The sequence below is a fragment of the Nannobrachium achirus genome, assembly GCF_963921795.1.
Source record: "Nannobrachium achirus genome assembly, chromosome: 22".
NCBI lineage: Eukaryota > Metazoa > Chordata > Actinopteri > Myctophiformes > Myctophidae > Nannobrachium > Nannobrachium achirus.
Window position 1 is genome coordinate 46,290,463 of NC_137829.1, and position 27,161 is coordinate 46,317,623.

At 42.9% G+C, this 27,161-nt stretch overlaps 1 protein-coding gene across 1 annotated transcript in view; it reads right to left on the reverse strand.

The window, feature by feature from the left end:
• Nucleotides 1–27,161, reverse strand: part of dars1 (aspartyl-tRNA synthetase 1) — an 81,231-nt gene that overhangs the window by 48,470 nt on the left and 5,600 nt on the right. Inside the window, exons 2-6 of the mRNA XM_080752922.1 lie at nt 17,739–17,844; nt 12,876–12,905; nt 10,424–10,481; nt 6,296–6,388; nt 3,684–3,786 (exon numbers count right to left, since the gene is read on the reverse strand). Coding sequence (XP_080609048.1) covers nt 3,684–3,786; nt 6,296–6,388; nt 10,424–10,481; nt 12,876–12,905; nt 17,739–17,844 — 390 coding nt within the window. The remainder of the gene's footprint in view (nt 1–3,683; nt 3,787–6,295; nt 6,389–10,423; nt 10,482–12,875; nt 12,906–17,738; nt 17,845–27,161) is intronic.

The following is a 27,161-nucleotide window of genomic DNA, read 5'->3' on the forward strand; positions in this document are numbered from 1 at the left end:
CCTTTTCGGGTCCGCAGTGTGGATTCCACGCAGCCTTACACACCAAATCCAATGCGTTTTAATCATGCAGCAAACGGAAAAAACCCAATGGTTGAAAATCGCGCCTGTGTGCAAAGCCATTTAGATGTTCTGTTTTACACACCATAATAATGTTCTTATTTTGATCTTAAGACCAAGGCAATTACTAAATGTCAAGTCTCCAGGTTTGCCCTTAACACTCAGGACGCCACCATTCACTTACGCTTTATTTTGAAGAGCCCCGGAAGCTCCGTGCGTGTGCACGTGGGTGTACACTGACGATCCAGGAAGGAGATCTGTTTGTTTACAAACGGTCGCGAAAACTAAAATCCTAACCGGGGCCGACCATCACGGCATAGTGTCGCCGTGAAGACAAGCTGATCTCGGCCTCCTCGGCGTTATTTGCACCTTATTTCGAGATAAAGCCGTTTTTATGTTTCAGTATAGAATAGGAGTCAATGGATAATGGCCGCTCTCGGTTGCTTCTGGCTGCGTTGCGTCATGACGTATGCAGTTTTTTCTTTCACCAGCACCCGTAGCAAGCGTCTGAGATGCGGGTTACCATGGAAACCTTATCTCGTCTGTGAACGTGTTTGGCTACCAAGAGCAGCCAAACTGTTAAGGGTCCATTTGGTTGCATTTGTACACTCTGTTATGGGGTCCTTGCAGATAAAACTAGTACTAGTTGGACTGCCATGTTTGTGCCATATAAAGTGTCTTCAGTGTCATACTGTACATATTCTGAAGAAAACCAAGATACAGTTTTTGGGATTTTTGGAGATTCAGTAATTGGATCTTATAATCAAAATAACAACAGTATAATGTTGTGTAAAAGGGAAAATCTAAACGTATTGATGATCCCTGCTGGCTGGACCTGGCCTCAGGGCTATAAGAGAGCTTTTCTGATAGTAAATATTATGCAGGCGGTAGATGGAGGTGCTGGGTGTTTTAATTGGTGAGGTTGTCGACCTGACGGTCGCTTATCTCCCGATTAGGGAGTCTTACTGGTGGATGTATATGTATTTATTGTCTGGTCTTGTATGGTAGCCATTCAGTATATCCATGGTTAGCCATCACGTTTAGTACGCTTAAAGCCTTTTTTTTTTTTTTTTTTACTTTTCTCCAAATGTAAGAATGGGATCTGTAGTCACGGTCCCAAACTGAATACAAGGAATTTTGTCTTGGTGCATCACTCTTACAATATCACATTTCACAAAAAGAAAAGTGTGAGCGTTTTGGAACAACAATCAAAATAATTTTGTATATATTTTTTTTTATCACAAATCTCTTAAGGGGGTTGGTGACAGTTTACATTTTTGAAAAATGTTTGTGGACAACGTTTTTTCACTGACGAAAACTAAATATAAAATATATTAAAAATTTCGTCAACAAATAAAACCTAGACTAAAATGTTAGCGAGGGACTAGTGGAGAAGAGATCCAGTAGAACTAAAATACATGTCATTTTATGTTTGGTTGCGCTCTGAAAATAGCCGATCTACAAGCTTACAACACGTCACAGCGCGACGCGTTATGAGCTTGTAGATTGGCTATTATCTGCATGCAACCCAGTGTAAATTCAGCCGTTACGACGCCATCAAGGCCTGTCAAAATACATTTGTGTGTTGACGAAATCAACTGTAGATTTAGTCGCCTAAAATCCTATGCTATTTAGTCGACCAAAACTAGACTAAAAATCAAATTTTCAGATGACTAAAATAATGACTAAAATAAATTTTATTCAAAAGACTTTGAATAAAAACACTGGTTGGTGAGCCCCACCCCTCCCACAGAGGCTACAGTGCAGCCCGTCTGAAACCGACCACGACGAGCCGACTCGCGTTTTGAGGTCGACTACCTCCTAAAAAACCTCAGCGCACGCCGCACGGCGACAGACACACCATCAAAGCACATGGAGACGTCTGTCGCGCACGTGACAGGAGCAAGGCTAGGTTCGCGCGACGAGTCGAAACCTGCGTTCCCCCCCGCCGCCGCCGCTGACAGGTCTCTTCCTTGATATCGAGTACGGTGCAAATTATTGTAAAGTGAGATGTTTTCTCTCCGAGCCAAGTGGTATCGGGGGCTGATAAAAGGCGTGTCTGAAACACTTGGCAGCAGCGAGAGAGACGCTATTATCGCGGAGCCGGGCTCTTAAAGAAAGTGCACTTCCCAATGTGTTATTCCTGTTCGTTCATAGAATACCAGTAATGGGGCTTCGGGTCTGACCTCCTATGATGATTAAGCCATTCAGGGCCTCGAATTATTGAATGCTTTGACTATTGAAAAATAGCAGATATACAAGCTCACAGCGCGGCACTCGGCATGTAGATCTGCTATTTTTGAAAAAATCGTGAAAATGTGTGCACATTTTTCAATATTATATTTTTCAAAGCAGACTTTTGTAACTCGAATCTCTGCTTCTGGGGGGGGGTCCCTGGAACAACATATTTTGAGATGGTGGGGGGGGGGGTCCGCGGCCAAATAAACGTAATTTCGGGGGTCCTTGACATGAAAAAGTTTTGAGAACCCCTGATTTAGAGGAAGGATTTAGAAGTCGGGTCAAAGATCGGGTCAAAAGATATTCAAGATTAATTTTCAAGATTGTTTTCAAAAATAGCAGATCTACAAGCTCGCAGCGCGGCACTCGGTGCCGCGCTGTGAGCTTGTATATCTGCTATTTTTCAATAGTTAAAGCATAAAACACAATGGTTTAAAGTGGGTTAAAATCTAAACGCGACTCCGGCACGTTCCAGGTATTTGAGGGTTAATGACGCCGGGAGACCTTAAGTATTCCTTCTTCCTCTTATGCGGAACACGCCGGCTGTTATCTAGGGACGGGAACTGCTCCATTAAGACACCGCTGAGGGCCCGCCCTCCTAGAATAGCTGGCTTTTGTTGTCAAAGTGAAGACGTGATCGATCCCCCCCCCTCCCCCTCCCTCCCTCCCCTTCTCCCCCTGAAGAACGTGTGAAAAAAATGTGTGTTTCCTAAACCCACCAGGCTTGAGTTAAGACCCGCCTCGCGGAAACGCGAGAACTTCCAGGAGTGGCTGAAATCCTTGCCGGACACATGGAGGGTGGATAGCCTAAAGTCAGACCTAGTAAAGGCATGAGGACCATCTTAAAACTTGTACTGAGAAAAGCCTGCATTTGCACAATGCACAGCTATTCATTCGTCAGTGCTCAAAATAAACTGTGCTAAAAGAAAACTTACTTTGCACTGTGCTTAAAAAAGGGAAAACTTTGCTAAAGAGAAAAACGTACTGAGAAAGCTATTAATTTGTCACTACTGTGCTCAAAATAAAAACTCTTACTGATTATCAGTTAAATTGTTATAGTTTGGATATGGATTTGCGCGTATTATGCTGCGTGTATTATTGTAAAATGGATCAGTAGGGGTAGAGTATTGCTTCGCACTAAGAGCACTACTATATGCACTTTCATACTTAAGATTATTGAGAGAGGGGCGTTTCCGCGAGGCGGGTCTTAGCTCAAGCCTGGGTGGGTTTAGGAAACAAGCGTGAAGAACGTGTGAAAAATGGATAAGAGGAGGGACTCTGGACTATTGGTGACTTGAGATTTTCCCACCATTGTTTTTTTTTTTTTTTTTTTTCGGGGGGGCCCCTCGCTGACAGGAAATGCGGGTCTCGGGAAGGGTACTACTCACTTGGCGGCAAACTTGACCATCTGCTTGCTGGCACGATCTCCCACGGCGACCAGCGCCTGCACGTTGAACTGCTGCTGACGCAGGACCAAGAAGCACTGCTTCCCTGTGGTAAAAAACAACAACAATAGACGAGTGGCCGGGCCGTTAACAGATCCCCCCTTTTCATTCACACACCGAGACGGCCCTAATGGGCTCGTCAAAATAAAATAAAAGCCGTGACCAAACAAACCGTGGCTGGCCGTTCGTCCAACACACACAAAAAGACAGAGGGGTTCTAAAAAGGAGCTGTACCTTTGGTCTATAAAAAGGCCTCTTTTTCTTTCTTTGCAGGTAAAGTGTCAAACATCTGTGAATGGAATCTGTCCTTTGAAGGGAGGGTATATGATGATGATGGGGTGTTACTGTAGCCAACCCTTTCAAGCACGCACACACGTGCACGCACACACACACACACACACGCGCATGCACACACACACACACACACACACACACACACACACACACACACACACACACACACACACACACACACACACACACACACACACACACACACACACACACACACACACACACACACACACACACACACACACACACACACACACACACGACTTGGGACAGTGCAAACATTTAGCCAACAATCACATGGGAAGTCACTCAGGCCACCCAGGTGCTTTGATGTCGCACGCTTGTGAGAAGAGAGGACAGTGGTTGCGTGTGCACGTGTGTGTGTGTGTGTGTGTGTGTGCGTGCGTGTAACACCGTAGTCCCACAAAAAGAAGCCGTCTCATCTCCGACCAAATTAGGATGTTATTCTACTCTTCAAGGACATCCTTTGGATGAGACGGAGAGAATGAATAGATGGGGGACGGAGGAAGCACCTCTTGACATGGAAGTTGTCCCGGAAAGGACGACGACCAACGGAATCAGAGCAAAAAAAAACGCTGCGACTTGTTCATCATCGCATTGTTAGCAGAGGAGGTTGTACGTGCTTATTCGCCGTTTTCTTTTTTTGTATTGTTTTGTTTGGCGGGGGTTGTTAACAGCTAAATGGGTTCATTGTATTCAAACAGGGAGAGAGACAGAGGCCCTCATACCTTGGCTGCTACGAGCCCGGCACCGGGGGTAGATTAAGGTTACTTGATATGCCAGCTCCTTGTTGACATTGTCATTTTGACAACCAAAAGCAGTGATATCAAAAACACCCTCTGGGCCTTTTTTTTTAAAACTAAAGGGGGGAGGGAGGGAGGGGGAGGAGACTGGTGATGGTGAGAATATCGTCGTTGTCGGATGGACACCTTGTATGTCCAAAACCGTTTGTTTTGTATTTATCATTTTAAAAATCAAACCTCGGTTCGAAGTGGAGCGGTGAATCTGTGTGTCTGTGTGTGTGTGTCTGTGTGTGTGTGTGTGTGTGTGTGTGTGTGTGTGTGTGTGTGTGTGTGTGTGTGTGTGTGTTTGTGCCTGCACAACAGCGCCCCTCCTTTAACTTGTGTGGCCACTCAAGGTATTGCCAGGCTACAGACATACCCAGCCAGCCAGCCAGCCAGCCACATAGCCAGCCAGCCACAGACATACCTGTCTATTGGGAGCGCTTTCACCGCTCCAAAAATGATTTAAACTAGTGAAAACAGACGATCTACAAGCACACAACGCGGTGCGAGGCGTTGTGTTTTTTGTAGATCTGCTGTTTTCACTACTTTTGTGCAACAGCCTTGAATGATGAAGCAGGGCTTTGCTTTGCGAAATAATGTATAACTTGGAGATACGAGGTTTCTGCCCGACAGTGACGATATATACTGTATTATGGAAAGGAAAGCGGAGGTTAAGTCACACATCGCCACCAGTGTTGCCTTGTCTGCGTTGGCTTCTTTATTTAGGCTTGATTCCTAATGTTGTTTAACCAAGTGGTCCTGGCCATGATGGTTCTTTCATGGCAAGGACCCCCAGATTAATTTGTATTTGTCCGCAGACCCCACCCATATGAAAATATTTAATGTTTGGCCACAGTTGGCCTTCATCGGGTGTCTTGTGACTTTACAGCAGATCTACAAGCTCACAACCCGTGGCATGGCAACACGAGCTTTTAGAAACTAGCCGTAGCTCAGCTCAGCTCGCTTCTTTTGGGCTTGTTTCCCTAGACCTGGTTTTCTTATTTCTCTAGCAAAATCTGGCAACACTGGCTGGAAGAGATGGCCTTCTTTCACCAGGAACGCAGAGCATGACGAATAACTCTCAAGACACCACAGTGTGTACATTCTTTTGTTTTAACGGTTGCCGTGCGTTTCTTTCCAGAGGGCTGACCTTAAAAGATATTGGCTGAGCTGAAGGGTGCCATCTGAAAAATGTCATTCCTCCTCCTTCTCCCTCCTTGATTTTTTTTTGTGTCTTTATCTTCTTGCCCAAGGGCACACGGGGGGCTTTTCGGGGTTATAGTACACCGAAGGATTAGCGAAGGGGCGGTGGTGGAGGAGGGTGGAGCAGTCAAGTCTGGGCTGGGCTGGCTGTTTCTTTGGCATTTAAAAATAAAAAAGAGGGGGGAGGGGGGGTCGGTGGTCTGAAGATTTGACGGACAGAGGAGGAGGAGGAGGAGGAGGGGATGAGCTCACCTTTGGCTCGGCTGGTGTGGATCCTGGCCCGTACCCACATCAGCTGGTCCGCTCTCTCGGGCGTCAGCTCCTGCACGCGCACCAGTACTCGTTCTAGATCACACACACACACACACACACAACCACACACACAACCACACACACACACACAACCACACACACACACACATTAACACTTATGGTGCCAACCCCGAGTTTCCCAGAGTTTGTGTATAGCTGTGCCAACCCCGAGTTTCCCAGAGTTTGTGTATAGCTGTGCCAAGCCCGAGTTTCCCGAGTTGGCCGTTTTTGCTCTCCCTACTCTCCTTGCTTCCTACTTCCGGTTTCATCATGATCATTTGACTCCCAGAACAGCCCATGGCAGCTCCCATGGCATCCATGTTTGTTTACATTTGAAGAAAACACTATAGCCTAGATTTCTTTTGAATGCCTGAACGGGTTTCCAAGCTGATTATTTTGTTTGAAAGCTGTGAATGGCGTGCACACGTGTGGCGCATCATCCGTGCTTTATTCGTGCACATCGTGCACATTAAAAGGTAAGAATCTAAAGATTCTAGCAATGGAAGACATTGAAGATTTTAATGCTTGGCAGCAAGCAGTTTAAGACCTCAAAAGGGTTCAATCCTCTCCCAATACACTCCCGTACGCAAATATGTGGCCCCTATTTCCGTGTACACACACACACACACACACACACACACAACATAGCATAAAGCAATGTGCATGATAGTCCATGGGCCATACGAGTTGTCGGTATCAAAAAGGTGGCAAAGGTTACCATGCATTTTATAAAAGCTCTATATCTGTAGATTATATTTTGGTATGATAACCCTTTCTTAGACACAGCTAAATTGGTGTTATCAGCCGCTAGAGTGGCCCACAAGACTATGGTTTAGTGATGAAAAGTGATGAGTCATCACTTTTCACACTTTTGTTGGGGCTGTTTTAGCCCCAGGAATGTTTTTCGTACAAAACAGATGCTTGCAATGGATTCAGCATCATGAAAACCCCCTAGTTTGACCCCTCATATGCTACTTAAAGCAGATTCATTTTTAGCTTTTTTTTCCTGTAATGTAAAGTTAATGGGACAACAAATCTAGCGGCTGATAACACCAATTTAGCTGTGTCTAAGAAAGGGTTATCATACCAAAATATAATCTACAGATATAGAGCTTTTCAAAAATGCATGGTAACCTTTGCCACCTTTTTGATACCGACAACTCGTATGGCCCATGGACTATAAGAAGCATGCATGCATTGCACACATACACACCCTTCTCCCCGTCTAACCTGCCAACAGGCGCGCGCGCGCACACACACACCCCTATATGCAGGTATCCAAAAACATGCACATTAAAGCAGCCACAGGATAACACGAGGCACACACACACACACACACACACACACACACACACACACACACACACACACACACACACACACACACACACACACACACACACACACACACACACACACACACACACACACACACACACACACACACACACACACACACACACCAACAAAAAGCTCCTCGCGTTACAAGAGGGACAGCCGTGGTGATAAATATGACACATTAGAAGGAAGAGTTGGTGAATAGACGTCCAAACTTTCCCCCCCCCCCATCCTCATCCTCTGTGGGCCCAACATGACAAATTGACTCGGGTTTCACCTGTGTCACTCAGAGGCATACGTTAACCTCATTATCAGTCATGGGGGGGGGGGGGGGGGAGACAGACAGCGCGGCAACACTCGAGAAAGCAGAGACGCCCCTTTGGCTGGGAAACCAACCTGCACCCACATGAAAGGCCCCCCCCCCCCACCAGGTGTGTCACACCAAATTCTGGGCCCTGGGTACAAGGATTCACTGTGGGGCCCACAGATTACACACACCCCAAGTGAATTTGAAAACTCGACCAATGGTGAATAACTCCCATTCCTACTGGGAGAAATACAACAATGTGCGAACACAGCAGCAAGATTTGCTCCTTTGAATTGAATTGAATTGAATTGGGGCCCCTGTGCTTGAACTATTGAAAAATCATGAAAATCTTTGAATATTACCAAATCCTTCTAAGGTTTTTTTTTGTTGAAAAAACTATGTTCCTATGTCAGTGGTGCTCAAACCTTTTCATGTGAAGGACCCCCAAAATGATAAGTATTTGGCCACAGAGCCCCATCTCAAAATATTGAGTTCCAGGGACCCCACCCCACCAGAAGCAAAATTTGAGTTACAAATGTTCGCTTAAAAAAAATACATAATATTCAAAAATTTGCACACATTTTCACCACTTTTCAAAAATAGCAGATCTTCAAGCTCGCAGCGCGGCACTCTGTGCCGCGCTGTGAGCTTGTAGATCTGCTATTTTTTAATAGCTAAAGTATAAAATAATTAGGGCCCTTGGGCCCTAGTAACTCAGTCCCACTTCCCTCCCCCTCCCTTGTGACACCCCTGCTCCCCACGGCCAGGCATGCAGGTGAGGGGAGGAGGAGGAGGAGGCTCCCACTTTGTTCGCCGTCACTGAAGCTGAAAGAGAAGCCAGACAGATGGACGCGGCCTCCGCCGGCCCTACCTGTTGACTTCAATGGCACCCGTCCAGGGGTTTATCGCCAGGCCCTATTAGTCACTGCAATTATATCTCTGGGATCTACTGCTGTGGAGGTGTCTGAGCGCGGGGTTGACTAAGAAGCATTTGTCACGGAGCTCATCTGCTGTAATCGCGTTATCTTTCACAACTTTTTTATGCGAAATGCAAAGGCTGCCAAAACGTTGTACCAAACGTGAACCGGGATGTTGTTGTCGTCGATCAGGATGATGCCCTTGGTTGTCGATAAGATAACGTGCGTTTAATTGTAGGGTAGGCCGGGAGAAGGGATTAGGGAGTAACTCTTATTTTATGGTCCGTCATATGCCGGTGTCGTGTGCCGAAAATAGCCGACCTACAAGCTCACAAAGACGCGGTTGTGAGCTTGTGGATAATTTTTTTGCCGTGCGACGACACCGTCGTATAAATATATAAATCTACTTAGAAAGGTGCAATTCTGGGAAATTGCAAGAGTGGTTACACTGACGCGAGTCACGAGGAATCTGCTGGGAAATTAAATCCGTCTTACCATTTATATTACACTAGTCATGTGCCCGGGGGGTGCACAGTATCTGAGGGATTGAATGCAGGAGACTCAGAAGTAATGTTGGAGTGCCCATATATGGTGTTCCATGTTTTGGAGTGCCCGTTGGGCAGATCTTTGTGCACATACATGGTGTTCCGTGTCCAGGCCAGTCTGTGATGTCAGTACAACGACGTCAGAGTAGCATGCAGACAGACGGTGAAACTGTGTAGTATCAGTGATGTCAGCATGCAGATGGTCAGACGGACAGACGTTCACTAAATTAATAGTTGGATATTGGGATGTCACGTGAAGCATGACCAATCCTGTCTGATTGGACACAATATTGTTCAATCAGAAAAGGGACAGAAAAAGTCCATTGAACTCAATGGACTTTTGGGGTTACAAAAAAGTCGAATGAAAACTGGTTTACTTTAGGTGAACAAAAAGGTTAACTGAAAACAGGTTTACTTTAGGTCAGTGGTTCTCAACCTTTTCAGGATGCGACCCCCAAAATAATAATATTTGAACTGGGGACATTTAGTTTGACTTGATCTATTCCTTTGTGAAAATAGCCGATCTACATGCTCACAACGCCTCGCAACGGCTATTTTCACAATTTCTGCCACTAATATTTGACAATTTGACCAATGTTTGATTTGATGTTAAATTGTCCAGATACCCTGTATACACTTATACTGTATGTTGGTCCGTTTACTGTTGAGAGAAAACAATGTTAACATTTAGCTAAACATCTGGGGATCCCCCCAAAATAATTTGGTTGAGAACCACAGGTTGAGAACCACTGCTTTAGTTCTCGGACGTAGAACAATAGTCTGGTTGCCTATAGAAATCACACTGAACTGACAACTGAATTGACGCAGCACAAGTTGGGGGTCAAGTGTCTCTCCCAGGAACACTACAGCACATAGACGGGCGAGGGCGGCGAAGGTCGAACCGGAGACCTTCTGATTACCAGACGGCCTTCTCTACCCACTCGACTCCAGTCAGACTTACCCAGTTTCTCCTGTGACTGGAACAGAGCAGACACACCGTAGCGATCCTTGGCAAAGTCCTGAAAGCATAAGAGGAGTGTTTGTCAGGTGGGGGGAACTTCATGGTTTCATTCAAGGTGATCTCGCTGTCAATAATACGTTACAAAACCAACATTTCGTCTGACGGCGTGTTTTGCGCCTGAATAACACACAACATACTCTCTGAACACAATTGAATGCGGAATGTCACAATCATCTTATGAGTTTGTCTGCCTGTCTGGTACCTCAAAGAATGCAGGAGATTATGAGCCTTGTCAAAAGATAACACAATTCCTAAAGTGGAGTGGATATTGGGTAAGAGGTTCAGCAAATAAGTATTAGCACACAAAGCTGTGAAAAATGGAGGAAGACTGAAAGACGAGGAACTTCAGTTCTTATGATTTTCCTTTTTAACCCATTCAGGCCGGGTACACATTTTAGTGTATGGGAGGGGCTTACAGTACATGTACAGTATGTATCAACATATTTGTTTTGGTTGGCTAATTTCTGATTTGGGCCTAACTATAGGTTAGGCCTAAATGGGTTAAATTCAATTATAGCTGCTGAACACTTCCAATAGGGATGGGACGATAAGCGATATTATCGTTTATCGTGATAAAAGAACACTCACGATACTCATATCGTGGATATTTAATTTATTGTGATATCGTCCTCCGTCATGCACTGGGGATCAATTCACCTTTTATTTGCCTATAGCTGCATATCCGGTACCATTTAAACCCTCTATAATTGGTAAAAGGTACTTATAATATATGTTCTTGATACAGTCTTTTTTTCACTCTTTCAAATGTCTTAGCCAAAAAATAGCCGATTTACGACGCGTTGCGATGCATTGTGAGCTTGTAGATCTGCTATTTTTTGGCAAATGTTCCGTCCCAGGATAATGGATTTTGATTATTGCGATAATATCGTAAATCGCGATTTATTTTGTTACAATAATCGTGATATGACATTTTCATATCGTCCCATCCCTATAACTACCAAGCCAAGAGGTTTGCAGGAATATATGATATATATCCATGTTTCAGCAAGTGAAATGAGTTAATGAAAGACCAAAGGCTCTGCTTTCAGCAATCCTTTGTGGTTAACTGAAATTAGCTGAGACTTTTAGTGAAGAGAAACGCCAAGTCTTGGTTGTTCCAGCAACATAATATTTGGGGTAGCCCTAGCTGACACATCTGACGGTTGTATATTCAGTTTGTCGATGTGTTATTAGTGTCCCTGTCTAAACTAATACTATAAACATACATTCACCTACAGCAGTGGCCGACTCGACGTGTAACTGCAGTCCGGGAACACCCAAGAGTCTGTGAGGGAGTTCCAGGGGGTTCCCAGTTAAAGGACAACTTTAGTTTTTTACAACAAGGGTTCATATTTTAGATTGTAATTAGAGAAAAGAAAAGATGAGTGTTAAAATGTTTTCATTTAATCCTTTATTTATTTATTTTTCAGTGGTTGGGGGCATGCGTACAAGTAGCTAAATATGTCTTTTTAGACACAATAAGCCGGCAATTTACTATTTACACCAGCCCCCATAAGTCACATCTGCCCATGAAAGATTGTGGTGCATCTTGGGAATGGGCTTCATAATCAGAAGCCCCCACCTGGGACCTCTGATTATGAAGCCAACCTGGGTCATGCATGCAAATCAAAATCATTAAAATAACTAAAACGATAGAAAGAAGTAAATGAAAACATTTTAAAACTCATCTTTTCTTTTCTCTAATGACTATCTAAAATATGAACCCTTGTAAAAAAAAAACAAAGTTGTCTTTTAAAGGCTGATAGCTAAGAGCCTTACTGCTCTTTAACTCAGAAAGGTGCACATTTGGAACGTGTACACTGTAACGGGCCGTTCACACTCCAACTATAACAAATATAGTTAAAAAAATCAAGTCAAGAGGGCGGTAGGTATGGGACGATACGCGATATTATCGTTTATCGTGATAAAAAACACTCACGATAATCGTATCGTGGAGATTTAATTCATCGTGATATCGTCCTCCATCATGCACTGGGATCAATTCACCTCTTATTTGCCGAGCTGCATATCCGGTATTAAACCCTCTATAATTAGTAAAAGGTACCTCTAATATATGTCTTTTTTTCCACTCTCTATCAATTATGTCTTTGCCAAAAAATAGCCGATCTACAAGCTCACAACGCGTCGCAACCAGACGCGTTGTGAGCTTGTAGATTGGCTATTTTTTGGCAAATGTTACGCCCCCAGGATAATGGATTTTTCATTATCGCGATAATATCGTAAATCGCGATTTCTTTTGTCACAATAATCGTGATATGACATTTTCATATCGTCCCATCCCTAGTGGACGGCAGAGTTCAGACCATCCATGAACAGTATCAGTTTTAAGAGTTAAATGAACAATGAGGATTTGACCGTGTAGCGTACTTACATCCTCCTCTGTGCTTTGCTGGTCGGCAGTCTGTAAAACAAAGAAATGAGGCGGGTGAGACAGTAAATATCCAGGACATCACCACAACACCAAGACCCCTCCATTTAATTCCAAACACTTCATGGAGATGGGGTTCCATATTTTTACACATTCAATGGGGGAAGCGGGGGGCCACTGGAAACCGTTTGCTGTAACAACCATGTTAACCCATTCAGAACGGGTACACAGTACTGTGTATTATTATTTTATGCTTTAACTATTGAAAAATAGCAGATATACAAGCTCACAGCGCGGCACCGAGTGCCGCGCTGCGAGCTTGTAGATCTGCTATTTTTAAAAAGTCGTGAAAATTTGAATTTTGACCCGATTCTATAAAGTGTCTTTTGAATCCTTCTAAGGTTTTTTTTTTGAAAAAACCTATGTTTCTATGTCAGCAATCTGGCCAGCCATCGTCAAAGAAAAGGTCCTTTTCGCTTAACTGGAGCTCAGTTCGTCTGTTCTTGAGAGACTACTATGTCAGTGGTGCTCAAACCTTTTCATGTGAAGGACCCCCAAACTGATATGTATTTGGCCACGGACCCGCATCTGAAAATATTTAGTTACAGGGACTCCCCAGAAGCAAAATTTTGGTTACAAATGTTCGCTTAAAAAATACATATATTCAAAGATTTTCACACATTTTCACAACTTTTCAAAAATAGCAGATGTACAAGCTCGCAGCGCGGCACTCGGTGCCACGCTGTGAGCTTGTATATCTGCTATTTGTCAATAGTTAAAGCATTCAATAATCCTAGGCCCTAAATGGGTTAAACATCGCTCTCATCCAGTGGCAACAGGGGATTTGAATAAAGTGAAATAAATCCTGATAAAAGGCGCGGCTACATAACAAATCTCATTCCAGAAGCCAAGGAGGAGATCCCTGGCCGGGGGGGGAGGAAGAAGAACCCCTACTCTCTACTGTACATTGGGCTTTGGGGACATCGCGGAGAATGAGTAATGGCACGGGGAGAAATTGCTTTGTAATGCACAGATACTGTATTATTTATCTCTTTACAGACGCCGCGGCGGCTGGGGGGGGGGGGAATCACTCCCCCGTGCCGCGAGATGGACCCTGGAGGAGCTAAGGGGTCCATTTCCTATGCAAATTGGTGCGAGGAGTAGAGTGCGCGTGGCGCGCAGATGGGATGGCTGATGGGGTTGGAGGGGGAACCACCCTCCCTCCTCCTTGATAGGAAAATCCTGCCGCGTGATGGACGACGCGGCCGCTTGTGACGCACTGAAGCGGGCAAGGATTCATTTTTTTAAGCCATTTAGGGCCTAGAATTATTGAATGCTTTAACTATTGAAAAATAGCAGACATACAAGCTCGCAGCTATTTTTGAAAAATCATGACGATTTGTGAAAATCTTTGAATATATATATATATTTATAGCGAACATTTGTAACTCAAATATTTGCTTTTGGGGGGTCCCTGATACAATATTTTGAGATGGGGGGTCCATGACCAAATACATATCATTTTGGGGGTCCTTCACATGAAAAAGTTTGAGCACCACTGAAATAGAAAAAAAAACCTTAGGAGGATTCAGAAAACTTAAAAAATATTCAAAGAATTACATGAATTTTCAAGATTAAGAATAAATAAATAGCAGATCTACAAGCTCGCAGCGCGGCACTCGGTGCCACGCTGTGAGCTTGTATTTCTGCTATTTTTCAATAGTTAAAGCATTCAATAATTCTAGGTCTAAATGGGTTAATACAGACCTGCCATATAGTCACAATAAGCAACCCCGCTACTACTGCGGGAGTACGACTAACCTGTAACTACACAGACACAGACTCATAACAGGGGGATAGGAAGTTCAGAGCGGAATGGACACATCAGTCACTCAATAAGTAATTTAACGTCGCAATACCGTCAGCTCTTAGCTTGTGCTTACGACGTTAATATGTGCTGAGTGTACACAAAAAATCACACCCGTGTGAAGTGGAGCTGTGTGTGTGTGTGTGTGTGTGTGTGTGTGTGTGTGTGTGTGTGTGTGTGTGTGTGGATCATGTGTACCGATTTGTGTGACATTTGAAGAAAATATGTAGGAAAAGGAGCAAAAAGTGTGTTTTGGAGAAAATTCAAGATGGCGGAAAATCTATCATGGCGCAAATGGGCGTGGCCTATATGGGGAGATGCGTCATGAGCCAAGGAATCCAGGGAAAAAATATTTTTAATTTTCCGACCTACGGTTCAAGAGTTACAGGCCAAAACGTAAAGTGGGGTGTTATAGCGCCACCATGAGGCCAAATGACACAATTATTTTTTATTTAATCCTTGAAATCATTATGAACCTCCTCTCCAAGTCTTGAAACTGTAGCCCCTGTGGTTTGCGAGAGACAAATAATTTAATGTGAGTTTTTGCGATTCCCATTCTAAGTCAATGGGGAAAATTAATTCACTAATAAATTAATATCAATTAAACTATAGAACCTTTCTCTTAGAAAAGTAATAGCCCACGATTCCCGAGTAAGCCGGTCGATTTGACATATGGCGCGAGTGTTTGGTGGCAAAACTGTGGGACTAGTGGCGTGCCGAAGTTTAGGAAGTTCAGGCTACATACACACAGACACACACACAGACACACAGACAGACAGACAGACACACACACAGACCCACACAGCCACGTATAGGGAGCCTGTGCTTCACACAGCTCCAAAAAAGATCAGCAACACCTGCTCCCTTCCACGAAACGGGCCACGCAAGATGAAGCCAAGCAGACATTATATTCCCTCATTGCTTTCAGCCATTACGTTCATTTATGGAAGGGAGTTGCAGATTAAGTGTAGCAGACACTTTACAGGAGGTATTGCGACCTGCGTCAGAACTGTATAAAGCAGTGGTTCTCAACCTGTGGGTCGGGACCCCCCCAGGGGGGTCCCCAAATTATTTTGGAGGGGTCCCCAGATGATTAACTTAATGTGCAACATTGTTTTCTCTCTCAACGCTAAACAAACCAACATAATGTTTAAATGTATAATGGGTACTTGCACTTTTCTAAAGTGACAATTTGAGGACTTTTTAGTACCTCTAAAATGACAAATTAAACATTGGCCAAATTGTCAAATATTAGACGCCGAAATTGTGAAAATAGACGATCTACATGCTCATAACGCCTCACGATGCGAGGCGTTATGAGCATGTAGATCTGCTATTTTCACAATAGAACCATGTTATACAAAATGTAATGCCTCAACTCATAGTGCTCGTCAGGGTGGGGGGGGTCCCCAGTTAAAATATGATTATTTTGAGGGTCGCGGCCTGAAAAACTTTTTTTTTTACAACAAGGGTTCATATTTTAGATTGTAATTAGAGAAAAGAAAAGATGAGCGTTACAATGTTTTCATTTACTTCTATCTTTTTAGCCATTTTGATTTCACTGAGGGTGGGGGCATGCGTACAAGTGGCAAAATATGTATTTTTAGACCCAACGGTGATTTCTTTATTACTATTCACTGTAGCACTGATAGCCCCCATAAGTCTCATCTGCCCTTAAAAGATTGTGGTGCATCTTGGGAATGGGCTTATTGTGTCTAAAAAGACATTACCGGTAGCCACTTGTACGCATGCCCCTGCGCACTGAAATCAAAATAATTAAAATCGCTAAAACTATAGTTTTACTAGCAGTAAATGAAAACATTTTAGCACACATCTTTTCTTTTCTCTAATTACAATCTAAAATGTGAACCCTTGTAAAAAGTTGTCCTTTAAATTGTTATTAATACAGGTCAAACATTTGTATTACAGTCTTGTGTGCATCTCCTGATAACAACACATTGAAAAGTCACGCCAATGAATGATGATAAAAAAAAATTATAATAAAATGGCTCCTTAAAATGTGTTTCTTAAACCGGTTGCAATTACATATCGGGGGATGTTTAGTCAAATATTTTGTCTACTTCCAGTGCGTAAGAAAATAGCTCTTTTGTTTGAGTGGACACATAAACAAAGCCATGGGGACAGGAATACCGAGACAATGGATTCCCCTTAGCACGAATCTCACCTCCCCCCGCCCCCCGCCCCAGCCATCCTCGAACCCACGGTGCCCAGTAGACCACTCAGCGGCACGTCACCTCGCTACCAGCTGGAGCGGGGGGGACCGCAGGATGTGGTGCGCGACAATCCAAAAAAGAAAACAGTAGGCCTACTGACAAGCGGTGTCAAGTAACCAAGTACATTTACATAAGTACCGTACTTAAAGGAGTAGTTCACCCCCAAAATGTCATTTTTTTCTATTGATTACCACCCCACGGAGACTTCAGTTCAATAAAAAAAAATGTTTTTTTGTATAACACGGTTCTATTGTGAAAATAGCAGATCTACATGCTCACAACTCCTCAGACCATGTAGATCGGCTATTTTCACAATTTCTGCCTCTAATATTTGACAATTTGGCCAAAGTTTAATTTGTCATTTTAGAGGTATTAAAAAGATCTTCAATTGTCACTTTAGAAATGTGCAGATACCGTTGCTACACTTAAAGGGCCAGTTCACCTCTGGGACAACCAGATCTTATTGTATTGTTGTTTGGGACAAGATCAACACAATCCTGAGTTATTTTTTGTGTTCAATCTGTGTTTTGAGATATTTTAGTATTTCAGCATGAATGATGATGCATTTTGCATCCTATGAGTCATCATGCTGCATCATTATGATGGTTTGTTTACTGTTGAGTGAGAAAACAATGTTGCACATTAAGTTAATCAGACCCACAGGTTGAGAACCACTGCAATAACAGAGTATTTCTACACTGCACCGCTGATACTTTGTTAAAAAACATTCGAGTACTTGTTCCACCCCTGGACTATTATACTGACCACCTTGGCCTGCTTCTCGGCCTTCTTGGCGGCTTTCTCCGCTTCCTTCTGCTGTTTCTTCAGCGCTTTCTTGGACTGGGCCTGCTCCTCTCCCTCCACGGCCGCCCTGCCAACAGGAAGACACGCACAACACAAACACCATAAGTCAACTTCCAGCTTCTATTCCTCCTCCAGCCTTCGGCTTCCTGGGAGGAAGTCGTCGGCCGGGTGGGAAAATCAATTTCCCCGAGCCGTCATCACCACCTCGGCGGCGCGGTGCGGTGCGGGCCGGCCCTGCCCGGGGTCTCTGCTGGCTTCTTAAGTCTTGCTGTTATAGCTTTAAAGCCATTGTTTTCACACGCTTCCACACAAACAGCTGTAGCCCCCTGTGTGTGACGCGAAGGGGATGGGGAGTCTTGAGAGGCAAGCGGAGACGTAAAGAAAAAAGGAAAAAAAAGTGAGATTAAAACTGGATAAACACGCAAACCCTTGTGTGAACCACGGTTACATTTTTAGATGTTTGCGTTGGCTGCTCAAAAAGAGCAGATCGACAAGCTTGCAGGGCTTCATTTTCGGGGAGTTCATTTCGAAGGTTCATTAGTCCGAAGGTTCATTAGTCCGAATTTAGTTAGGGTTACTGAGGTTAAAGGAGCTATAGTCAACTTTTTCATTGTAGGTGTACATCCTAGTCTACAGACTAGGATGTAAACAAAGTACGGGCCCTGTAAATGTAAACAAAGGGCCAAAATGATTATTTTATCATTATTTTACGCTTTTTGTGGTCATTTTTTAATTGAAACACATATGAAGCTTATTTTTTTATAAAATATTTTCGAAACATTATTTTTATTTTAGCATCCGTTTTTCAAGAAAAAGTTGACTATAGCTCCTTTAAGGTTAGGGTTAGGGTTAGGCATAGTATTCTTAACAAATTCGGACAAATGAACCTTCGGACTAATGAACCTTCGGACCATTGCCATGGCACATCATTTTCGCGCCTCGCTGCGAGCTTGTACATCTGCCATTTTAGAAAACTTTCAAAAGGTCCTGATTTAGAAGCCGCTTGTACACTCTGCCTCAGGTCTTGATTAGGGATGGGACTATTATCGTTTACCGTGATAAAAAAAAACGCTCACAATCGTATCATGGAGATTTAATATATTGTGATATCGGCCTCCGTCATACACTGGGATCAATTCAACTTTTATTTGCCGAGGTGCATATCTGGTACCATTTAAAGCCTCTATAATTGATACAATTCATTAAAAAAAAATCTCTTTTCCAAATAGACAATCTACTTGCTCACGATGCATTGTTGTGAGCTTGTAGATCTGCTATTTTTTGGCAAACGTTCCGCCCCAGAATAATGGATGATGGGGATATTTTGATAATTCGCCATAATATCGTGAATCTTAAGAGGCAGAGACGTGCAAAAAAGTGAGATTAAACTGGATAAACACGGGCAGAGCTATGTGTGAACCACGCAGGGAGACAGTAGTTTCTCTTTAATCCACCCAAGCGCTTGGCATGGAAATAGATTAGATTATCGTGTTATGATAACACTCAAGCTTCATCTCAAAGCAAAGGCGTCTTCATTTACTAAAAGCTGCAGTACAACAATATAAGACACTGCGCTGAGACAGAGAACCTACATTTTTTATTTAGCCCGTCAGTGGGAAAGTTAGTTTGTCTGGAATTTAGCTTCTTTCTAGCTTGCTTTGTTTTCTTTTTTTGTATTAGTAGTAGTGTTAAATTAAAGCAGCACTACTATATCCACAACTTTCCAACATCCCATCGTGCATTGCGCAGAAGTTGCACGGAGCTTCCGGCGCCGCAGCCGAGTGTGATCTACAAGCTCACAACGGTTGCATCTGCGACGCGACGTGAGCTTGTATGTCTGCTGTTAACCGGAAGTGTCCCGCAAATAATGCTACAGTAAATTCTCGCGTAAACAGGTGGATACTTTCATTCTAACCTGGATTAGAGCCGGCCTGCTTGCTCAGGGGATACATTGAATCTAGTGTGTGGTGTCAAATATTGGTAACAATACTCCTATCTGGTCCAATACCATTAGAAGGCGCGCTCTCTGCAGGAGTCTTGTGGAGAGGTCTGTAGTTTCTTTGGGTGCAGATTCATGTAGAACTCAGAATGAAGGGAATATCCGCTATCTCTTGAAAAATTACTTGATGAAATGAATTATTTATTTATTCATACATAAGCACAGCAGCAGCAGTCTATCTAGAGAAACGGGCGCGTTTCGGCCTAACACATCCGTTTCTCTAGATCAAGGGTCTTCAACAGGGGGTCCGGGACCCCTAGGGGGTCCTCAGAGTTACCATAGGGGGTCCTCCAAATCTTCGTGTGATAGAAACTTTTTTCTACTAACCACATAAACCCTAGTGTCCTTATTTTGAGAACTTTAGCCAAAAAGAGCAGATCTACAAGCTTGTATATCAGCTATTTTTGGCAAAGAGGTTCTTGTAGAGGGGGAAAAGAGCAGACTAAGTACATAGTGAAAGGTCAAGTATTGACAGTTCAAGTGGTTAAATATCTGAAAACACAAATTGACATGAATTCCAAATACACTGATGATTGTGCTGTCAAACATTGAAACTATATGGAATCTCTGAAAAATTGGGGGTCCCTGCTTCATCTCTCTCTCAACTAAGGGGTCCTTGGCCTGAAAACGTTGAAGACCCCTGCTCTAGATAGACTAAAGTCAGTTAATTAATCAAACGTAATACCAAGTACTTTATTGTACCACACCTGTCCACTCACAGTGTGCCACTAAAAATGGTGTGTAATATGACACTATCAACTGTGCTGGCGCAGCACAGATAATAAGTCTAACTTGAGTACAGAAAGACCTTGAGTACAGTACAGTCTACCTGGGATCACTAGGCCCGGGCAATTACCCCAAGATATATCGAAACAGACATTTAAAACCTGTAACCAATTTAACCTCGCTTAATATGTAGGTTAAAGAAAGACTTTTGTTTTAATAAAGAAATTATTAAAACAAAAGTTATAATGTAATTTCCGTCCAACCTGTTTTGGTAGAGCACTCATTTGCTGCTATTTTAAACATAGGCTGAACTGTTTTCCTGCCAAATTGTCCTTACCTTTTAACGTGGGCACGTGCACGCATCGTGCACGATCTGTGCGCGACTCATCTAGTAGACGTGTAGACTAGATGACAGCTTTCGAATTAAAAAAACCCATTGAAATAGATATTTCCGTTGCCAGGCTGTATCCCTGCTTATCCGCCTGCGTTTACATGAAAAAACATTGGAAACAGCCAGCTGTGCGCTATGGTAACACGTGGGCACGTTCGTGCACATAGCAGACGATTAGGGTTGGGGGCGGTAACCGCCGTACCGCCGTACCGCGGTAAACCGAGGCCTACCGCGGTGTCATGGTCCTTACCGCGGTCAAAAAAGACAAAAATAGTATATTTTTTTATTGAAAACAAGCGAGTTTTAAAACGGGGGAGAAGCGAGGACCGCATGCGCTCCATGCCGCTCTGCTCTGGGCCGTATACCACAGTTTGGAAGCCACATACAGTGTACGTCACTCGTGACTGTCCGAGTGGCCACTGGCTGCTGCCCTGCAGCAGCAGCGTCGTAGGGGAGTACGGAACAGAGTAAACTTTCTCTGTAATCCACGACACAAGTATGTTAATACATACCTTGTGTTGTGGCTGTTAATTTTTTTATTCATACGGATTACGAGCGGAGCGCGGGCCGCGTGGACTAAAACCGAAAAAAGGAAACTATTTTACTTTTTCAACCGCGACGCGCGATGAGCCCCGTCGGCGATTTTATAACCTTTTCTGTCAAGTCTTGTAACTAAAACCTGTATCAGCACTCAATCACTGCGTTTTGAGACGTGAGTTTACCATAGAGTTATGGAGTTTACAGAATCACTGTAGCCTACACGATCCTGACTACCCGTCTCTCTCTTCTGGTTTGTTCACACACAGTAGCGTCAGTTCAGAAAAAGCTAAGGTATGGCAACATGACTGGTGTTGCCATACCTTAGCAACAGGCATGATATATTTATTTTAAGAAGTACATATAATATATAATTATATATATACCTATAATATAATTATAATACCTTGTTAAAGTGACCATTTTGTTACATTTTGCATTTGTAGTTATTTTACTGTAATTTACCAACATAATAACCAGTACAGATAGACAAAGAGACATTTATGGATTTACATTTAGAACTAACTTTTATCTTCCCCCCCTGGACCCAGGGTAAGGCAGCTGCATATCCCTGCCATACCCAATTGACGCCCCTGTTCACACGCAGCTGTGTGAAAAGTACGGAGCCTATGTTACTATGGTAACCCGACAGGGCACAGATCTAAAACACGTCAAATCCGCGACGCGTTCTGAGCTTGTAGATCTGCTCCTTTTAAAGCCAGCCCCGCTGTGCTGTACGGAGAAGTATAACTCGGGCAGTCAGGCTGTGGGGAGGCGACTTTTGGGAAGATGATTGCAATATTTTGGCTTATCGCCGAACCTTAATTAATAGATACGGGGGTGCGGTAATTACCGCAGTACCGGCGGTAAATGGGAAGACGGTAATCGCGGTAACAAAATGTCGATACCGCCCCAGGCCTACAGACGATATGTGCGCAGATCATATGCCAGGCGGGTAGAGGAATCAAACAGCTACCAAAAAGAAAAAAACGCGTGAAAAGACCATTCTATGGCCGTGCAGCTCCTTCCTTTGTTTACAATGAAAAACCTATGGGACCGGAGCTCCGATTGGACCTCAGACCAGATATGGAAACCTAGATCCGGTCCAAACCGGAAATACGACCGGATACAGTTAGGAGGCGGGCCTAAAGAGCCAGAATCGGCTATAATCAGCGACCATACTTTTAATCGTTTCATAATGATTAAAGCTAATTAAATTTCCGGGATCGACGAGCATCGCAGAGTGGTACAGCGGGAAATCTCCGGTTTCGACGGGGATCGCAGGAAATGAGTTAATATACCATACCATACCATTCTATTGAGACATTTAGATCGTGTCAAAGGTCATGTCTCACCTAGACACAGGTCCTGACACGAATTTTGACCTGACGGTAAATATTCAATTTATCCCCTGAGCAAGCAGGCAGCACTTGCGCAGGAAACTGGTTTCAAATACGGCGTAGGAATTACATAGCAGCATTTATTGAATAATCAAGAAGCTTTTTTTCCCTCTTATGAACAAATCAACAGGCAGGTGTTTTACATTTCTTGTATAATCGACTAAATTGATAACAAGTCGAAAAGCGAAATAATAATCATTCATTAATCGTAATTTGAAGTGTGTAGTGACCACTGCACTGACGTGACAAACAAAACAAAACAAAAACCTAGTGAACCCAGTGAACCTTGTAGTTCTTTAAGTGTAGTACTATTTGCACCTACTCTGATAAAGCAGGCCTATATTTGAGCAGTGTTTATAGTACCACAATAAAAAGCTTTAATATCTTTACTGTACCACATGCTGTTTGCATGTCTGACTAATGAAGTACTCAAATCAATCAATGGAGCAGTGACGGCCAGGTGTCTAGACCTAGAGGAAGCCTTTAAGCAATATAGAGCTGCACTCGTTTAGTCGCAGGAAATAACAAGGACATCAACTATAAATAGTACAATAGCCTAAACAAAAACACCACATCATACACTCAACTTCCCAAAATATTACGCTGCGTTTACACACACTTCCACGCTTTGCTTATTTTTCTAAATGAGTGGACCTGTGGCCTGTAAGTAAATAAACTGATCCGTCATCCCTCCCTATGTGCGGTCTATAGCAGCTCAAAGAGGGGTCCGGGGACCCCCAGGGGTCCTTGGCGTGGTTCCAGGGAGTTCCCAGCTAAAGTAGCATTACTATCATTTGTACCACATTTTTCCAAAATAGCAGATGTAAAAAACTAAAATGCTATTTTTTAAAAATGTTTGATTTGATTTATATTTTTCACACAAATCTTCTCTTCTGGGGGGTCCCCGGAGCAAAACCTTTTCAGATGGCGGTCCGCTGCACACATTGCGATGAGCTTGCAACTAAGCTAATCTGGAAGTTTTTATTTTTTTACATTTCATACTTCATTTATTGTGGGCTCGCCTGGAAGGCGAGCACACGTATGTTATCTTCATTATTTATTTGTTTATTTATTTATAGCTATATGTGTATCTCCTCAAAACTTTGGCGCGATTCATCTCCTACACGCTTACACCTTTCAACACCATTCAAATTTTTATGTGTTCAGCTTACTGAGGACACGTGTGCTTGTATTTTTCATTTTGAAATGTTTTGTAGAATAATTTTTAAAAAAATAAAAATGTTTAACTTTAAGCACCCAATGCATTTCCAATGGGTTTAGTGAGTGGGGACAGAGTGGAGAGAAGGATAATATACCCATGTTTATGTTAAGGCGCTGTGGCTGCAGTGTTCACACTTCAGATATGCTATTTATATCATTGCGTTCACACAGGTCTGCTCTCTGATTTGATCCAAATATCTAAGCTGTGTGATGTATATATTCTGAGTTAAAACTACAAATATCTCTAAATGTCCCTCTCCACTCTACTGATTGAAACAGCTGTGATTAAAGGCCTGTCTGTCATTGGCTGTTCTGTGGTGCTGCAAAGTAACCAAGTACATTTACTCAAGTATATACAAGTACTTGTACCTACACTACAGTACAATTTTGAGGTACTTTTACTGTACTTTCCATTTTTGTTACATATACTCTACTATAAATACAGCATTTGACAGCTTCAGTTACTTGTTACTTTGCAGATTTTATTATTAATAAAAAAACATAGATGGACCACTTAATACTGCTATGAAGTTGATCTACAATGTGCACGCACACGCACGCACGCACGCACGCACACGCGCACACACACACACACACACACACACACACACACACACACACACACACACACACACACACACACACACACACACACACACACACACACACACACACACACACACAAACAACTGTTACTGTGTTACTGTGGAGACGTTTGCTTGTATTTGTCTTTGAGACATGTTTTGTAGTGTTTTAGAAATTTTAGTTAAAAAGAATAAGGTTTTAGGATCCCGGGCAATGGGATTTACAGTATATATCCTAGAACCCGCAGGGACACTCAGCCGTATTAGTGGTTGTTGTTGGTTGTCAGGGAGATATCACAACCAATGCATTTTCAAATCAGATCCACAAACACAATAAAAGTCATGCTCCACTCCTCAGTCTGGAGTGGCCACATAGAAGAACGCCTTGGTTATAGACATAGTGGAGGACAGATGTGATCTGGGATTGTTAACCTACAGTATATGCACTCAATATACACCTCTAGAACACATAGAATATGTACAGTACAGTAAGGTTCAGTAGAGTACAGTAAAAGTACAGTAAGGTTCAGTAGAGTACAGTAAAGTACAGTAAGGAACAGAAAGATACAGTACAGTAAGGTATAGTAGAGTACAGTACAGTAAAGTACAAAACAATAGAGTAAGGTACAGTAGAGTACAGTAAAGTACAGTAAGGTACAGTAGAGTACAGTAAAGTACAGTAGAGTACAGTAAAGTACAGTAGAGTACAGTAGAGTACAGTATAGTAAGGTACAGTAGAGTACAGTACAGTACGGTACAGTAGAGTACAGTATAGTATAGTACAGTAAGGTACAGTACAGTACAGTAAGGTACAGTAGAGTACAGTAAAGTACAGTACAGTAAGGTACAGTACAGTAAGGTACAGTAGAGTACAGTAAAGTACAGTAAGGTACAGTAGAGTACAGTAAAGTACAGTAGAGTACAGTAGAGTACAGTAAAGTACAGTATAGTAAGGTACAGTAGAGTACAGTACAGTACAGTAAGGTACAGTACGGTACAGTAGAGTACAGTATAGTATAGTACAGTAAGGTACAGTACAGTACAGTAAGGTACAGTAGAGTACAGTAAAGTACAGTACAGTACAGTACAGTACAGTACAGTACAGTACAGTACAGTACAGTACAGTAAGGTGCAGTACAGTATAGTAAGGTACAGTACAATACTGTAAGGTACTGTACCTTACAGTACCTTAAAGTATCCTATTTGTTGGGTTGGAAGCGAGCCCACACTGTTTCGAAGGAACAGTATTTCTAGTTGCTTTTAAATATCGTCTGGGCATTATTTTGATTGCAGTGAACACACCACCGGGATCATTTGGTTAGTGCAGGGGTCTTCAACAGGGGGTCCGGGACCCCTAGGGGGTCCTCAGAGTTACTACAGGGGGTCCTCCAAATCTTTGACTGATAGAAACTTTTTTTTCTCCTTTTTCATATTAACCACTTGAACCCTAGTGTCCAACTGTCCATATTCTGAGAACTTTAGCCAAAAATAGAAGATCTACAAGCTGTGAGCTTGTAGATCGGCTATTTTTGGCAAAGAGCTTTGGTGTAGAGGGAGGAAAAGAGCAGACTAAGTACAGAGTAAAAGGTCAAGTTATTGACAGTTCAAGTGGTTAAATATCAGAAAACACAAATTGACATGAATCCAAAATACACTGATGATTGTGCTGTCAAACAATGAAACTATATGGAATCTATGAAAAGGTATTGGGGGGTCCCTGCTTCATCTCTCTCTTATCTAAGGGGTCCTCGGCCTGAAAACGTTGAAGACCCCTGAATTAGTGAATGACATTACAATGTTTTACAGATATTTTGTCGAGGCACGGAGACACCCAGTTTGAAACCGGAAATGTTTGGTATGGTATGTTAGGGGTTAAATACCTTGCTCGGGGACACTTCGACATGTATATGTAGATAGATGGGTTAGCCCAGGGTCAAACCAGTGACCTTGTGAATACCAGACAGCCGTCTCTACACCGTCCACTACAGCCGCCTGCTGAATTAGGCTAGGCCATGTCAACATGTTAATCTGACTTTAAGTAAACATCGTGGATTGGATACCGTTGATGTCGGGCGGAGCAGAGACCTCTTATCTCCGTAATATTTTAACTTTTTGTGTTTCATGGTACAGCAGTGTCCCACAAGGTATCAAAAGTAGCAGATCTGCAAGGTCAAAATGCAGCGCAAAGTGATGAGCTTTGAATGTATGTATTTGAATCCTGAAAAGTAACAGTTTTGGACATTCTGAAGGAGACAATATAATGTATATTTCTTTAGGTTAGGTTTACTTATATGTATATATCTATTAGGGGTGCAACAATACATGTATCGATATCGAACCGTTCAATACGAGGGTGTACTGAACCGAATGACCCTGTACCAAACAATACAATACCACTCCACATCCACATTCCCCTGGAACCCCTAGGGGTACGCAGAGCCCACTTAGAGAACCACTACCCTGAGGTTGGGTACCGTATTGTTCAAAGTTAAAACAAAAAAATACGTAGTTATAAAAAGACATTTA